We start from the raw sequence: 18508 nt of genomic DNA, 5'->3' as shown, positions 1-18508 counted from the left end.
CTTTGAACTGCTCCATACCGATGCCCTTTCCCAAAATGCACTAAGTGTCGCATCCTCGAGTAGCAGTGTAATAGAGGGATTCAACTATTGTTCAGAAGCTTTTAATTTTAATCCTTCTGCACTAACAGGCCTACTGCCACTAATGGAAATATTTCCGTAATGATGTTTTTGTTGTTCCTCAAGTGCTTTACTTCCACACATACTATACCTATTAAGAGAAATATATTTGTAAGATTTTATGTCTTACAGTTTCATGACGTTTTTAGGTTTCTGTTGTATTTGTACTATGCATAACACTCATTTGCAAATTCAGCAGTATTAATGATTTATTGTTGTCGATTTTATAACCTTTATGTGAATACATAAAGGATACATCATGGATAATTATTTTTTAAATTAGTATCGAAGAACCAGTATTTTTGTTTCAATACTGGGATTTGAATACCGCAAAAAACATGACTGGGATCCCGGAATTGTAAGTCCTAATTATTATGTCAACTGTGAACTGAGCAGATAGCCAACGGATGGCGAATAAATTTGAAATGTGGAATACTTTTAAAGGAAAAATCACAGAAACCATGAATGCATACGTTATCTTTAAAAAAATATTGCAGGAGAAGGATGCCGAAATGGATGACCGCGGAGCTGGCTGGTTAAATAGAGCAGAAAAAGATAACATGGGACAATTACAGAGTGATGAAAAGTACTGAAGCCTATAACAGGTACAAGTTTGATCTGTAATAGTACTACAAATAAGGTCAGGAAGGCCAGGGCTGCATATGAGAAAGCAATGGCTAAGAGAACAAACAATGGGGGACAAGGAATTTTTCATGTGAATACAACAAATATGAAAGCTAATCAGATTGAATTAGCTGTTGTGCACTAGGTGTGGAAAAATCTTAAATAACCCAGCTGATGTCGCTGATGAAATACCCCTCATGCTGTGAAGAAGCTGTGCAAATGACTGAGCCGTATAAAATTAGTGATGTCACAATTACAGATGATTGTTTATTAGAAAAACTTTTGTGCATAAAGGCAAGCAAGGGTCACAGAGATGATGGCATATACCCTGTAGTTTTAAGGAAGAGTGCAAGGGAGTGTATTGAACCATTGAGGTTAATTATGAGGGCACCTTTGGGCTCAGGGGAAAGATTTCTTTAGATTGGAGACGTGCCAATGTGTTGGAACTACATAAAAGTGGTTCTAAGAGTGATGTCAGTAACTACAATCTGTTAGTCTGATTTCAGCAGAAGAAAAAATCAGAAGGATAAAGATCTAAGGCCATTTATATAGATAGATATGGAGGCCTGAGTTCATAAATTAATGTTGGGTCTACCTAGTCCTGTTTTATTTCAATTTGGGGGCATTCTCAATTGATGGGCCAAGTCAGGGTTATCCCAAAGGACAAATACATCAAGAATTTCATACACTCCAATGTCGGAGAGTTCAAGTGGCCTACAATGTATTTTTGTAATTTTTTATAAATAAATACATCTAAATAAGTTGGCATTTGTAATTTCCTTTATCAAGATAATACAGTCTTTAATCAGTTTTGGATAATTTATATAAAAGAAATTCAATCTACGGGGCACTTGTTCTGCAAAAAAATATTTTTAGCGATATCAATTTATGTGGCTGCTGTACATATAATTATTAAATAAGTGCAAGAAATGTGTAAACTTTAATGCAATGAGTATATGATCAGATTAGAATGCATATATTAGACAGCTAAAATTTTCAAAAAAAAAAAAAAAAAAAAAAAAAACTTACCTCATAGAGAGAACCCCAGTAATAGCTGAGTGCATGGACGACCCTTAAAAGAGTTATAACTTCAAGAGAAGGATCCTGAACAGTGACAGACTCTGGCAAGGTAGCACTCAAAAAATGAGTAAGAGGTGAACTTACTTCCGGCACTAATCCATCTGAATGGGAAGGGAGGGAGGGAGGGAGGGGGAGAGAAAGAAATATACAACCTATTTATTTATTAATTATTCATTTACAGTAGGTTTTCAATAACTTGGAGAGGGAGATAGAGAGAGAAACACTTCTAATAACCAAAAATTAAATCCATAGAATTATATTATATAGTATTATTAAAACTCACATGCTAACTTTCAATTTCTATTCCACAATGACTTCCAATATGAAATATGAGTTATTGAAAAGAAATTACTTTCTGTTGCAGTTGTAAGACCATCAATAAATCTAAGTAGTCAAACTTAATGTGACTGTTGGCACAGGAGGTTCCTATGCAGGTACATTAATTCTTTCTATATCATTGTTGTTATCTTTATTTCATTCTCTTATCCTTATGTTTGTCTCTGGAAACAAACTCTCTTCATCAGAGAGTTTCCAGAGACAAACACACCAATTTTGAATTGTAATCAACAATTACAGAAATCTTTGATAAAGAATGCAAAGAAAAACACCAAATACTTCTTTACTTATGTAAACACTACATAAGAAAGGAAGGGAGTGAATCAAATTGGTTAACTTTATATCAATTGTTTGACTGTTGATGATCCTGTTCAGGTTGCTGATAAACTGAATGAGTATTTTGCATCTACATTCATATAATTCTTAGGGAAGAGGATGCCGGAAGTTTATATCAAACTAACAGGAAGCCAAATGATTTTGTAATAACTGAGAGGAAAGTGGAAGAAAAACTGTTGAAGTTAAACGTAAGAAAGGCACCTGGGGTGAATAGAATCTCTCCAATTATATTAAAAGAGGCAGCAAACCTTTAGCCATAATTATGAGAGAATCTTTGAATTCAGGGAGGTCTCCTGCATGTGTGAATATATCTTGACTCACAAAGGATAATAAAGAGAAATTACAGATCTTTAGCATTAGCAGAGGCATTTGATGCAAGAAAGCAAGCTTATGCAGCATCAGCCAAAAAAAAAAAAAAAAAAAAAAAAAGTAACATAAATAAATAAAAATAACCACTTCCACTTCACCCCTCTGTTCGTTCGAAATACCTGTCCAGCTGAGCCTTAAACTTATTTAGGCTATCAACTTCCACGACAAGGGATGGAAGTCTGTTCCACCTACCAACCACCCGCTGGCTAAAGGCAAATTTCCGCACATCTATCCTACATCTGTCTTTCCTCAGTTTGAATTTATGTCCTCTCAGGTGATTATTCTGAGCAAGAGGAAGAATCCCATCAGCATTGAGCATGCTTAAACCATTCAAGGCTTTATACACCTCTATCAGATCACCTCGCTGGTGCCTAGTCTCCAGACATTGTAATTTGCAAAACTTAAGCCTTTCTTCGTAAGAGCACCCCTTTGACTAATTCCATTCACTAATCTTGTTGCCCTTCTCTGTACTCGTTCCAGCAGCTCTACATCCTTCTTGAAATGAGGCCTCCAGGCCTGTATACAGTACTCTAGGTGTGGCCTGACCATTGCCTTATACAAGAGAATAATCACCTCCTTATCCCTGCTAGAAAAATTCCTATATATAATTGACAATACACCATGAGCTACTCTTGCAGCCCGTCTGCACTGCTCAGAGAACTTCATATCTGCTTGCACAACCACCCCCAGGTCCCTTTCATTCTCTACCACTGTCAGTGTAGTACCACAGAGTTGATACGTTGCTCTGGGGTTGCTGTTTCCCATATGTAGTACTTTACATTTGTCAATGTTAAACTTCATTTGCCACCTCGAAGCCCATCTGCTCAACCTTTCCAAATCCTGTTGCAGCAGCATAGTGTCAGTAGTGTCCTTGACAACCCTGCCAACCTTCGTATCGTCTGCAAACTTGGACATTAAGCCTGATATACCATCATCAATATCATTTATAAATACAGAAAACAATAAAGGACCCAATACTGAACCCTGAGGGACTCCACTAATAACATTAGTCCACGATGAGCAGTGTCCATTGATTACCACTCTCTGTCTTCTCCCCCTCAACCACCCCTTTATCCATAGCAGCAATTTGCCTCCAATGCCACACTGCTCCAATTTGTGCAGCAGTCTTCCATGTGCAACAGTATCAAAAGCCTTTCTAAGATCCAAGTATATAATATCAAAGCTATTCCCTGCATCCAGTTCTTTAGTGACTGCATCATAGTATCCAATCAAATTGGTCAGGCAAGACTTCCCCTTAACAAAACCATGCTGTGTCCTAGCTATAACTGAAGTCTTGTCTAGATGATCCTGCAGTGCTTCTTTAACCAGTGCCTCCATTAATTTTCCGGGAACAGAAGTTAAACTCACAGGTCTATAATTACTTGTGTCAGCCTTTGATCCCCATTTGTGAATTGGGGTCACATTTGCACATCTCCAGTCCATGGGTACCTCCCCTGAGTCCAAGGAAGCTCTCATAATTATGGCTAAGGGTTTGCTTACTTCCTTTGCTGCCTCCTTTAATATAACTGGATAGATCCCATCCACCCCAGGTGCCTTTCTTGTGTTTATCTTCAACAATTTCTCCTCCACTTTGCTCTCAGTTATTACAAGATTCTCTAGCTTACTGCTAGAGTTGAATACACCTCTGGCATTCCCCTCGCTGAATAACTCCTCATGTGTGAAAGTCGATGCAAAATATTCATTTAGTTTGTTAGCTACCTGAGCAGGGTCATCAACAGTTGACCCATCGATCTCAAGTGGACCAATCTGATTCATCCCCTTACTTCTAGAGTTTACATAAGTAAAGAACTCTTTGCTGTTTTTCTTCGCATCCCTTGCCAAGGATCTCTCGTAATCTGCCTTCGCCTGCCTAACCTCCTTTGTAACCTGGTCACAGATCAACTTGTATCTATCATAGGCGTCTGTGTCACGTGTTAATTTGTATGTATCCCATGCATTTTTCTTCTCTGCCATATGCCTCATTAGTTCATCTGACATCCATTTAGGCCTTGAACAATATTTCTTAGTTGGTATGTAAAGCCTAGTAGCTTCCAAGATAAGTTCTTTGAATGCTTCCCATTTTGAATTTGCTGTTGGCAATATCATCAGTTGATCCCACTGTATAGAATTTAAATACTGTCTCAGTCCATTGTAGTCGCCTTTACGAAAGCAATACCCCTTCCCTTTACCCCTAATGGTAGTTACCTCTTTGAGTAACTCCCACTTCAGCACACTGTGATCACTGCCCACCTAGTGGTTCATTTATCTGCAGATTCTTAATGCATGAAGAATCACTACTGATAATCAAATCAAGAGTATTACTCCCTCTAGTTGCCTCCCGAACATGCTGATGTATAAAACAATCATCCAATAAATCCACAAAAGCCTTGCAACTGTGTGAGTGACCAGCCCCCAAATTCCAGTCAATATCTGGGAAATTAAAATCCCCCATTATAAGACTCTCTGATTTACTGGCCCACTCTATTTCTCCGAACAGTTTCTTATTATACTCATCAGAGTCATTAGGCCTATAGCACACTCCTACTCTCAATTTTTATCTCCCAATGCTTATGTCACACGAAACTGACTCGACACTGCACTGTCCAGCGATGTCGACTGGCTTCACTTCCTTGGATTTTATGTGTTTTTTAACTAATAGCATAACCCCTCCTCCCTTCCTATCCTGTCTATCCTTTCTGTAGACATTGTACTCCCCAAATTCCAGTTCTGCATTCCTTATATCTGTGTGACACCACGTCTCTGAAATCCCCACAATATCTGCCTTTGATGTTTTGAGCAATACCTCAAATTCATCAAATTTATTTACTAAACTCCTAGCATTGGTGTACACGCAAGTATACATGCACCTGTTCTTTTTCTTAGCTACCCTAACACAACCCATGTGTTTACTTGTACCCCAATGATTCCCAGCAGTCTCTGAAATATCCTGCAATTTTATTTTCCAGGCTGTGGCTCATTCCAATAGAAGCAGTGCAAGAATCACTTTCACCTCTGCCAGTGGCTACTGTTAATCTATTAGTCCTTGTATCCCCCCAATCTAGCAGTTTTCCGACCCACCTAACACTGCCTCGATAGCATCAGCAAACATTCTTGCACCCTTCCTATTTAAGTGTATCCCATCCCTGTAGAAGCAGTCTCTCCTGTTAACAAGTACAGACCAGGCTGAAAAAAATTCCACAATCTTTCCAGGGCCGAATTGATTGACAGGGCTCTCATCATATACTCTCTCCTATCGTGTCTGGGCAGAATTGCAGACACTTTATTTCAATTTCAACCCTAATTCACGGCTTTTTTTCATCAGTGACCTGTACTTGTCAAGTAATTCCGCCGGTCTCCTACTCTTAATACCAACGTGTACAACTATATCACCTTTTGTGCCCTTAAAAGATGATATCCGCTCTACAATGTCATCAACTTTTGCCCCTGGCAGACATACCCTGGTCCTGTTCCACCTATCCTTTTTACAAAGCATGTTTCCCGTTTCCCTGACAATAGAGTCACCAACAACTACTAGTTCCTTTGGGACCAGCGCATTCTGCCTTGGGGGTTGCTGCTGTGTTGCGCGATGACCAAGTGCAAGCTCTGGCATTGGTGTGGGCAGCTGAGAGCTTGATGGGCCCCTCACTTGTAATCCTTCGAGGGCATCCACCCTGTCCTTCAAGCTCTCATATAGGCCCATAACAACGCTGAGTTGTCGCCTGATCTCCTTACACTCCTTGCATCGCACACATACAAAGACATCCCCCATGGCAGTATCATGTCCCATACTTGACTGCTCCGCAAACATCAAACAAATAGTGCATCTTAAAAAGCTGTGATTCAGAGGACAACTGCCCCCCCTCAGTTCTCCCCTGGGCCACAGCATTCCCATTAGCTTGAGCCTTTTGCTTTGCTGCTCTGGTTTGAGTCATGATTTAGATTTACTTTCAATAAAATTTCAATTTCTGTACAAAATTAAATCCTCAACTTGTATCCAAACACAGTTATAACGCTATATTTATGTTTCAGTAACGAGTGTTATCTACGAAATATTTATGTTTCAGTAACGATTGTTATCTACGAAATCCCTTTATATAACGTCCGTATCAAGTTATGTATTAATTATTTATTTTTACTAATTATTTATGTTACGTAACCTAAGTGGTTATATGTATAGTTAAAAGTACAATTTAATTGCCAATGAAGTTCGACAAGATTAATAGATTTTACTGATTAATTTTCCCGTAACAATGGCGGATATTTACGAACGGTAAACACGTGTATTTGATACCCTTTCCGATACTAAGTAATACCTACAAAATCTCTAAGTTACTTTAAACTTAAGTACCGTAATAGGAATATAAAGCTACTCTAGAAAATAAGTTAATATGTCAATTTAAACTAATAAAGCAGAAAATAAATCATAAAAAACTTCTCTGTTCCGAGAGCAGCAGAAAGGCACGTCCGCACCGGCAACCTCATCCTCAGAAGTTTTGTTCGTTACAGAAGTTAAACTAACAGATCTGTTAGTTTAACTTCTGTTGCAGGGAAAATAATGGAGTCACTGGTAAAAGAAGTAATGCAGGATCATCAATACAATTAAGGGGAAATCTTTTCAACCAATTTGATTGGATACTACAATCTGGTCACAAAGAAACTGGATACAAAAAATAATTTTGATATCATATACAGTAGAACCCAGATAAGAAATTCCCGCATAAGAAGTTTTCCCCTGTACTAGGCTTGGTTTCTTAAGTCCCAATTTCACCTCTATATGTTGTAATGTATTATTTTCCCCGCATAAAAAGTTTGTGATAAAGAATACACAGTGTATTATTATAATAATGTTTTCCCACTTAAATATAGAAATTCTTTATTTTTAATATTAAACAATATAATTTGGTAATCAATCAATTGGCAAAGTTATTGCCAATCATCATTTTAGTTCGTAGTAAACCACCGAAGTAGGTGAAATGGCATCATTTTTTACATCTCATATTGTGACTGCCTTAATGCAGTGGTTTTCGACCTTTTTTTAATAACGGCACCACTAAGTAATTTATTTTATTTTACGGCACCCCTACTCAATTTTCTGCCTGTTAGATCCAATTCTCTCTCTCTCTCTCTCTCTCTCTATATATATCTAGTGGTGGTGGTGGCATGTGATGCAAGAAAGCAAGTGTATGAGTTTATGCAGCATCAGCCAAAAAAAAAAAAAAAAAAACACACCATTCCCTCTAAATGCCTGTCCAGTTCATCCTTACCTTTATTCAACCTATCAACTTCCACAACGACAGATGGAAGTTTGTTACAGAAATTAACCACCCGCTGACTAAAGGCAAATTTCCGCACATCTATTCTACATCTTTCCTTTCTTAATTTGAATTTATGGCCCCTTAGGTTCGTAATCTGAACAAGTGGAAGGATCCCATCAGAATTCAGCGTGCTCAACCCATTCAAGGCCTTATACACCTTAATCCATTGAATGGATTAAGAAAGCTCAATGTTGTTGATGTCATTTCTCTTGCTCAAATTATACTTAGGGGAGAGGAGGCACGAATTCAAATTTAGGGAAGGATGGTTGCAGGACAGACATGTGGAAATTTGCCTTCAGCTAGCAAGGAATTGATTGCTGAAACAAACTTCTGTCTGGTGTTGTGGAAGTGGGTGTTTGAATAAATCTAAATATCTACACAAACTACAGAGGTAATGGAATATAGAAGTGTTTTTTTTATTTATTTATTTGTGTATAAGGTTGCTTTCTTCAATTGTTTTAAACTAATTTGTTGTTTTCTCTGCATGTCTAAAGCGTTATACTGAACACTGGTCACTATTATAGGAATGCTATATAGTATCTCATAGTATCTTCTGTAGTATGATTTTCATACCCACCATTTTTATATCCAGTGGTTACAAAATTCCCTAAGAGGCATCAAATTTTATGTGATGGAGATGAGAGAAAAGAGAATTTACATGTAGGCAATCATTGTGCATTTTCTATTAGGTGTGGTAAAGTGCTGTAAGAAGATTGATTTCTGGTTGTTTGCTCAAATTACACAGTGTGAAAAATAAACTTCCATCACTGATTTATTGCCTAAACAACTTTATATGATTGCAACTTAGTGAACTGATGAGTATGATCTTTCCTCTGCAAGTTCTGTATTTAGGTATACTTCTTTCAACATACTGAAACTAAGTGGTAAAGTTTTTCTCCCTTTCCTATTTATTCTTCATTTCTAGTGTGAAAAAATACTTGACCAAGATTGGAGGCTTTGGCTTTATTTGTTCACATGTTAATTTTTTAAAATACTGTTTGTGTTTTGCATTTTTCTCAGGATGGCATGTAATAACAAATCCCATAAGATAACAGTTGTTGGGATTTCAATTTCACAGTTGCTTCTCCCAATCATTAGAATCTTTTTGTGGATTAATCATTTGCATTTTGTTTCGTAAACATATCTTCTCCACCTACTAGATAAAATGTCATTTTCAACTGAGCTTTTTCAAGTTGTTGTAAATCAATTCGCATATTGCTGGCAAGCTATTTTGATTATTCAGCTATTTATTTTACTGTCTGTGAGACTACATTAATTCCACCTTGTTTGAAAAAAGAGAAGATTATCGTTTTTAAAAAAAAGGCTTTTGTTCAAAAATATTAAGTGGGATTCAGATGTTATTTTATTTGATTCATACTCTTGGTACTGTCTTGAACAGTCTTTTGATATACACTGAAAGGACAGAATTCATGGAATACCTGGTTACTGGGCAACACGACGCTGTCACCTCTCTCTCGCTAGTGGATAAACCCACCTCTTGGCAGGTATATAGGTACGCTGCATTCACGTAGACGGTAATCCAATGTCAATATGGATAAATGTCGTGGGTTAACCAACTTTGAAAGAGGGATGATAGTGGGTGCCTGACGCATGGCAAAAATTTTTATATATCACCTGGTTGTGGCGCATTATAGCCTTAGTCGCTAATGCGCCAATAAAACCCAAGCAACAACAGCCTGACGCATGGGTTACTCTATTGCAGTGGTGGTACAGAAATTGCATTATCCCTGTTCAACAGTATCAAGAGTGTATCAGGAATAGGGCATTTTCAAGATAACATCTCATCGTGGACAGCACTGTGGGTGGAGAGAGGTGGTGGATGAATGTGGCCATCGACGTCTGTCTCTCTCTCTTTTTTTTTTTTGGTAGTTGTTGGCGCATCGGCTTCTGTGGCCATAATGCACCTCCCAAGGTTTTTTGCAGTACTTTGATCCAAGCCCGAGGCAGGATTCGAACCCACGACCTTTGAGTTGCCAGGCAAGCACTTTACCCACCTGGCTAGTCCGTCGGCACGTCTGTCTCGCATCGTTTCAGCCAACCGGAGAGCAACAGTGGCACAAATCGCCACCAACGAAGGAGGCACCAGAAACATCTCCACCAAGACAGGACCCATCAGGTGATCATTAATCGCATCAGGTGATCATTAATCGCAACAGTTTATGGGAGCCACCTACCTACCAAATCTCATTGCTAACACCATGACAAAGAACTCTACGCATCCACTGGGCAAAAGAGCACTGGCACTGGACCTTGGATATGGGTCTCCTGGTTTGATGAGTCCCGTTTACAGTTATTTCGAGCAGATGGGAAGGTGCATATCTGGTGGAAACTGCACAAAGCTATGCACCAGTCATGTCAACAAGGAACTGTTAAGGAAGGTGGACAGTCGGTAATGGTCTGGGATGTGCTCAACTGGCACATGTTGGGACCTCTGGTAAGTCTAGATTCATCTTCGAAAAGTCGAGGTTGCGTGTCCATCCTTGCAGACCATCTGCATCCTTTCATGGTCATGCACCCTTCCAGCAGGACAATGCACCTCCCCACAGAGCCGTGGTAACTAGAACATGGTTCAAAGAGCATTCTGCAGATTTTACCAGCGTGAAATGGCCACCCCGTTCACCGGACATGAACCCTGTGGTGCATCTTTGAGATGCTGTTGAAAGGTCTGTTTGAACTTTGGATCCCCCACCCAGGAATGCGATGGAATTATGGACAGTGGTGCAGCAAGCATGGATGGATGGAAACACTTGTGGAACATTTTCGTGAACTAATGGGCTCAATGCCACACCGTGTGACTGCCTTAACCAGGCAAAATGGGCCTTCCTGTTACTATGTAGTTATTCCATGATTTCTGTACACTCAGCGTATAATGCAGGCAATTGACTGATATAATGCTGAGCATTCACTGCCAGTAACATGTTGAAAACCTTCAAAACAATGGTGACCTCTGGAATGGATGCAATTTTTCAAGAAGCAGAAGTTGTTTAGAGTATACAGTAAGTTCCCACCTTCTAGTACCCAAAGTCTCTTTTCTTATGTGGGTTTAAGATTCATTGAACTTAAAATATCATCTACTGGGAAATTTGTTCAGCATCAAGAAAGAGAATTTTTTTCATGTAAGACAGTTTCAGAACCGATGTGCGGAAATTTGCTTTAACCAGCAAGTGGTTGATTTGCTGGAACAAACTTCCATCTGTCATTGTGGAACTAGACAGCTTAAATAAATTCAAGGAAGAACTGGACAAACTTTTGAATAGAGTGAATGAATAGTTTAAATGGGAAGTTTTTTTTTTCCCTGGCTGATGCTGCATAAGCTTGCTTTCTTGAATCAGCCCTAATGAATGTGCTCTTTTAAGATTGGTCATATCCAGGGTTTTAAAAGTGTAGTTTTTTTCAATTTGAAGAGTTGTTAGAACTGTATTTAATTGATAGGTCAGTCAAATTGTCTGAGGTTGCAGATACTTTGGCTGTAGGATATGATTCTGTTCTTAATTTCTGTTTTGAAGTTATCTCTTTTTTAGTCCTCAATTCTCTAATGAATTTATATTGTAAAAGTTCTAAGTTCTGGGTTGTGCAAACTTAGTCATTCCAAAAAAATCCAAATCCAAAATCTAAAGTTATAAATAAAAAAAAATTTTTCTGATTATTAATAAGCCAATATCTGTATATTACCCATTTATAACATACAGATATTGGCCTATAATTACCTAAAAAGATCTTAACTGTAATGAAATCAGTTTGTTAGAAGCAGATTGAATACTATACATTATGGTATTAACAGATGGCCTACTGTTACACGTTTGCAACAATTTTAAGGCAAAATCTACATCTATTCACCTGTTGAATTTAATGACATCATATAAAAAAAACACTATGGGAATCCTATTATCTTGAAACTTGATACTATGACATGTTGGACAGACAACTTGTTTAACTGAGACCCACTAATATTTGTAAAATTGGACAAATGCTAAGTTATTGTGATTTTCTCTTGTAGAGGATCTGTGTCCTCATTTTGAATTAAATTTTAAATAAAATATACAGGATATTAAAAAATACAGGTAGTTTCCGACTTTACGAGTTAATTCATTCCTACCACGCGCTCGTAAAGCGGGAATTTATTAACCATAGCCAAATGTTAAAAACACTGGTTATGTTCTCAATAATGAAATTAGTTAGCTAATTAGTTTATCTTTAAACAATAATTGATTTATCCAAAGAAATGAAAATATAGCCTGTAAAATCAAGTAAATTATAATTTAAAGAAATTATTCATGACTTACAAATGTTACAGAACGTTTATTCTTCATTATCATCGACTAAATACACACTTGTTGATCACTCATCGTTGGGTCGTCACTCGTTGTTGGTTTGTTGCACAAGGAGTCGTCTTCTTCAGAAATGCTTCAAGAGGCATTTGTTCCCAAGATAATCTCTTCTCTTTTCTTTATAAATTTCACGATAGCATGCATATGCATTTTTTAAGGGCACGCACAAATAGCAACTAACTAACACAATTCGCACAGAGTAACAAGTTTACAAAGCTTTAAAAAAAAAAAAAAAAAAATGAAGAGCATATTCTGAAAATTTATTTGTTTTTTATGTGACTGAAGATTGCAGTGAAGGGGAAACACATTTCACCATAATGTAAAAACCCACACAATTCCAGCTATCAGTATTTTTGCAAATGCAATAACATAGGGTTTCCTACACGTTTATAATTGATTGCACTAATAGGAAAGCCCAATAAACCTGAAAGTGCAAATTGTTTTATGGTCGTGACCTCCAGAAATGTGCTTTAGAAAAATATCACAGAGGCATTCAAAATTTATTCTTATAATGGAGCATATGATAACAATTAAAGTGTAGTGTGTTTTAATTGATTTGAATTGGTAACTAATATAATTTACATTATAAATATGATTTTGGGAGAGATAAATATAGCGCTAAATAAGAGATAAATAAGCTTAGTTATATAGCGAAAATTTCAACTTCCGAGGTCTTGGAATGAATAACTAAAAAACCATGTGTTATTGAGTTCACATTACAGCATTGTCACAATATGATGGTGTCTCTGGAACGGAATAATATCGTAAAGCAGGGTGCGCTGTATTGTATAGCTACACGTGTGATTTGAAATGCAGTATTTATTAATATTTAACATTCATTTTTTGCAATTAATGTTCATATATTCGATTTTGTTGATACTTGGGGAAAAAAAAAAAAAAAAACTCTTAAACCTGGGAACTCGTAAAGTGGGAACTGCCTATATTATAAAAATATTATATTTTATAAATTTTAAGCCACGAATTGGCTTCCCTGAGATTTTTTCAAATTTTTCAGAAATAACTACATCCAGGTAAGGTATAATTAAAATAGATGGGAATAGTATTGAAAGACCTGCCTAAAGATAGATGAACCTTATAACAGGACAAAGGAATGAAAGCAAGCTTTTTCCCTAAATCCATGCATGGCAAATAATTGGAGGTATAAAGAGAGATAAATACCCAAAGCTTGATTGGTCTTTTCGCTTATACCATCTTCAAAGGGGAAGTGAACACATATCGAAGGTAGTGTGTACATATATATATATATGGCCCAGTCATGTTCCATTGTAGTATTTCAAAAGCGTGGGGGGGGGGGTTCAGTAGGCAAATTTTAGAAGTTTGTCTGGTTTTAGTACACTAATGCCTGTGCAGATTACCAGCAGGCTAAAAATATTCTAATTACATGATATCGATAAAAAAAAATATCACCAGGGCTTGCTGCACTCAGCTAAGGTAAAGAGCAGGTTGTAGGAATTACTATTGCAGTATCAAAGTGTAGGAGAGATTTTTCAGTTTTTTCTGGTTTTGGAACATGGCTACATATGAAGCTGCCAAGGATTCTCTTAAGATTTCTGTGATATCCTGAACCTTCACATGACATATAGAAAGATCAGGTCAAATGTTAGCATTGCATTTTCTCTTATAATAACCCATTACAAAGAGATTTTGTGTTTGAGATATTGTGGTTCTTGTGAATTTGGAAAGCATATGCATTTATACCTCTCTTTTACTTATCTGCTTGACTTGGTGACTTCCCACTAGGGTGAATCTCAATTTTATGAGATTCATTGCAGTGGGGACATTTCTGAAACTGTTTCATTTACCTTTTTATTTATTCATCCGTTTCACAGAGATCTGGATGTGATTAAGTATGTGTAGTAACTGATGGGGTGCCATGATCCACTATGAATTGTGACAGTATGTATTTATTCAGATTTTGATATTTTTCTCAATTTGCATCTTGGATATCCTATTTGATAATTTTGTTATGGAAAGATGGGATGTTTGTGTGACAGATTATAGGATAGTGGATGCTGTTCAATGGATTATTATGTACTGGCCAGTGACATAAAAGTGTGGATGAAGACAGAGCAGGAGGTGAGATTGAAATTAGAACTTGACCTAATAAGTAGGTAGATATATATATCTGCACTCCACCATTAGGCAGCATAAGATTGTTTTTCTATCAGTTTTTCCTATCATCTGTCCTTTATCAAGGTATGGATCTCTCCACAATGGATGATGGCCATTTAAAGTCTTCTAGAAAGGCATTCTAGATTGGTGTAGCCATGGTATGAGGTCTTCTACTGATCATATTCAACTGTGCAACCATATGATAAATAATTACTACTGTTACTGCAAAGTTTGTAGTTATTCAGGATACCACAGCTTCAAGGTATATACTGGCAGAGATTTTGGAGACAATATGTGAGCTGACAAGTATGGCTACTTTTTCACAAATGGAAATGATTGTGTTATCTGTAGTGCAGTTTTATCTTTAGATGAACTGGATCATACTGAGGAAAAAAGATCCTTCAATATCAACATAAGCTCAACTTTTCTTGCAGAAAAAAGGCATTTTGTTTTGGCAAGGTCTCTAAATGAGAGGGCTGCTGTTTACCTTTCATCTTTTGTTTATCCTGTTTTTTGAAAATATTGCCATTCTCTGCATATTTCTTCTTGTGCCAATATTTCCAACACTGAGCATGTTTTTTCGAAAATGTATCCTGTTCTGTTGTTATCTTATATATAATGGCTACATTAGCAAAAGAAAAAGGCAGGAAGCCTTTGTGATATTTATGATCTTTTCTGTGTACATATATGATAATGGAGCAGCCAACTATTAACCCCACTACAATACTTGTTCCCCTCCCCCAAAAATTCCAGAATATAGACACAGTCTGCTAAAGCTATAAACTGTATTAATTCATCAGCTGAAACAACCACTGTGCAGAATGGATTAAGTTGTGATGATGCTGAAAAAAAAAAAAAAAAAAGAAAAAAAAAAAACTGGCGATCCTCAATGTTTGAGCATGTTGGATAATCAATGTTTAGGAACTTGCAATCTATTTGGTGACCCGGACCTAAAATGATAGCGAATTTACTAAAGCAAATACACTTACCATTCCACAGTTCATCCCCTTTCTTTTTTGGTGATGTCCTTCCTCCTGATGAACCTTTATTTCGACGACTAGAATAGCCCGAACCAGAGGCTTGATTTCGTGAGAAAGCACTATTGCTGCTATTACTGCTACTGCTTCGACAACTCTGAGTGGATTCTGATTCTTCATTTGGCACTGGTCTATACCTACAGCACACAAAAACAAATTAAATATCACAACCACTACTATTATCAGCTCAGATTACAGCAAATGACTGAGATAGGAGTACAGAGCCACAACTGAACAGGCATTTCAGTAATATTTTGTAAGTTTAATTCTTACCTTATTTATTCTTACCTAATTATTGTTACAAGTTCCACTTAAAATGCTTTGTGAGATGTTATAATGATGCTGGAATGGCCATGAATGGCTGTATATGAGTTCATTTTTACAGCCTGACATGTATTCCAAGGTCAATCTACTAGGTATTCCTAGCTGAACAGTTGTCTCTTCATTATGTTAACCAGCCATGGGTCATTTAACTTCAAGCTATACCAATTCAACCTATCCTACTCACCATAATGCTGTTGTGAAGAATCTGAAGATTATTTGCTTGTTTTAAACAGTTGCCTGTTCTATGCTGATCTCTGATAACCCTTATATATGTCAATATTATATTTCTCCTGATTGTAAAAAGTGTCTACTCTTAAATCAAGAAACCCTTCAAGCTCTACATGTTTTTTAAATGCACCTTTAAAAATCAGGAAATTGATGCTTAACAATGTTTCTACACCTACTTATAAACTTTTTCTGAACTTGTCTTTTGCCAGCACATGAACTTTATACTGTGAAATATATTTTTTTATTAATTAATTAATAAAAAAATGTATACAGGGTGTTTCAGTTAAACGTTTCAGAACTTCTAAGAGGGGCAGGGTACATCCTGACAACTCGAAATCATATAGCAATGTGGGGTCGGAAATGCTTTCCTGAAGCGGTGTTGTACACAGAAGCACCATAAAGAAAAGAGACCGTAAGTGAGAAATCGTTTTAATAATACATGAAAAGAAGCAAAAGGTACATGGATTAAAGTAAGTGTGCGAAGTTTCTTCCACGGGCTACAATGCACGCCTCACATCTCCGACGCATGGACATCCGAACATTCTGGAATACTCCAGGCGAATTTCGAATTTCTTCGGCAGCTACTGTGATTCTTGCAACCAGCTCCTCAGCATTGTCAACAGGGGTGTCATAAACTAGCGATTTCATATGACCCCAGAAATAAAAATCAAGACATGATAGGTCGGGTGACCGAGCAGGCCAACGCACGGGACCACCACGTCCGATCCACTGTTGACCAAATGTGACATCCAGGTAGTTACGAGCATCTCCGCTATAATGGGCAGGGGCTCCATCGTGTTGGAACCACATTGTCTGTTGCGTTGATGCAGAAATCTGTTCATCTCTCAAAGGTTGTGGCAATACTTGCTGCAGAAAGATCAAGTAGATAGGTCCGGTTAGACGACACAGTAACAGGTAAGGTCCGATGAGGTGATCTCCCATAATACCGGCCCATACATTGACCGAAAATCGAATCTGTGCTGCACGACGTCGTATTGCATGCGGGTTCTCGACCGCCCAGTTATGGTCGTTATGTGTGTTGAAAATTCCTTCCCTTGTGAAGGATGCCTCATCGGAAAACAACACTTCAGCAGGAAAAAGGGGATTTGTAGCACATTTTCCAAGGTACCACTGTGCGAAAGCAATACGAGGTGCATAATCCTCCGGTTGCTGTGTCTGAACACGCTGCCTGGAGTATTCCAGAATGTTCGGATGTCCGTGCGTCGGAGATGTGAGGCGTGCATTGTAGCTCGTGGAAGAAACTTCGAACACTTACTTTAATCCATGTACCTTTTGCTTCTTTTCATGTATTATTAAAACGATTTCTCACTTACGGTCTCTTTTCTTTATGGTGCTTCTGTGTACAACACCGCTTCAGGAAAGCATTTCCGACCCCACATTGCTATATGATTTCGAGTTGTCAGGATGTACCCTACCCCTCTTAGAAGTTCTGAAACGTTTAACTGAAACACCCTGTATATATATACATTTATTTTTTTTGATTTTGTTGGCAACATTTTCTTGATTCCTTATGTTTGCTTCAATACTCACTGGGAGTAGATTAGTACCTGTTTAATAATTGTGGCCTGCCTGTTCATGGCGTAAGCAGGTACTGGATGGTTTCATTTTCTCAATAACTGTTGCCTATTTCAGTAGTAAATTGGCTGGAAACAACTTAACAACACAGAAATACAACAAAGTTGAAATTATGCTCAGTTGATCTACATAAGCTACAACACAAAGATAGTAATAATAATAGAGGCATGTGATGCAAGAAAGCATGCGTATTAGCTTATGTAGCATCAGCCAAAAAAAAAAAAAAAATCATACAACCATTCCCTCTAAATGTTCGTCCAGTTCCTCCTTGAATTTATTTAAGCAATCAACTTCCACAATGGCAGATGGAAGGTTGTTCCAGCAATTAACCACCTACTAAAGGTAAATTTTTGCACATCTATTCTACAACTGTCTTTCCAAAATTTGAATTTATGCCCCCTTAGGTTTGTAATCTGACCAAGTGGAAGAATCCCATCAGAATTTAGCATGCTCAACCCATTCACCTCAACATACACCTCGCAGGTGCCTAGTCTCCAGCCACTGGAATTTGCAGAACTTCAGCCTCTCTTGGTAAGAGGATCCGTTCATTTCCCTCACCAATCTTGTTGCCCTTCTCTGTACACATTCAAGCAAATCTACATCCTTCCTAAAATGAGGCCTCCAGACCTGTACACAGTACTCACGGCATAGCCTGACCATTGCC

At 37.6% G+C, this 18508-nt stretch overlaps 1 protein-coding gene across 3 annotated transcripts in view; it reads right to left on the bottom strand.

The window, feature by feature from the left end:
- ctrip (E3 ubiquitin-protein ligase ctrip) overlaps nucleotides 1-18508 on the bottom strand; it is an 894611-nt gene that overhangs the window by 196523 nt on the left and 679580 nt on the right. For all 3 annotated transcript variants that reach the window (XM_090377644.1, XM_090377653.1, XM_090377662.1), the window contains 2 exons: nucleotides 15649-15833; nucleotides 1771-1922 (listed from right to left, as the gene is read on the bottom strand). In XM_090377644.1, the coding sequence (XP_090233770.1) occupies nucleotides 1771-1922; nucleotides 15649-15833 (337 nt within the window). The remainder of the gene's footprint in view (nucleotides 1-1770; nucleotides 1923-15648; nucleotides 15834-18508) is intronic.

This window comes from Mastigoproctus giganteus, chromosome 1 (assembly GCF_048544385.1).
Source record: "Mastigoproctus giganteus isolate SK-2022 chromosome 1, ASM4854438v1, whole genome shotgun sequence".
Lineage (NCBI taxonomy): Eukaryota > Metazoa > Arthropoda > Arachnida > Uropygi > Thelyphonidae > Mastigoproctus > Mastigoproctus giganteus.
This window is presented reverse-complemented; position numbering and strand designations above follow the sequence as displayed.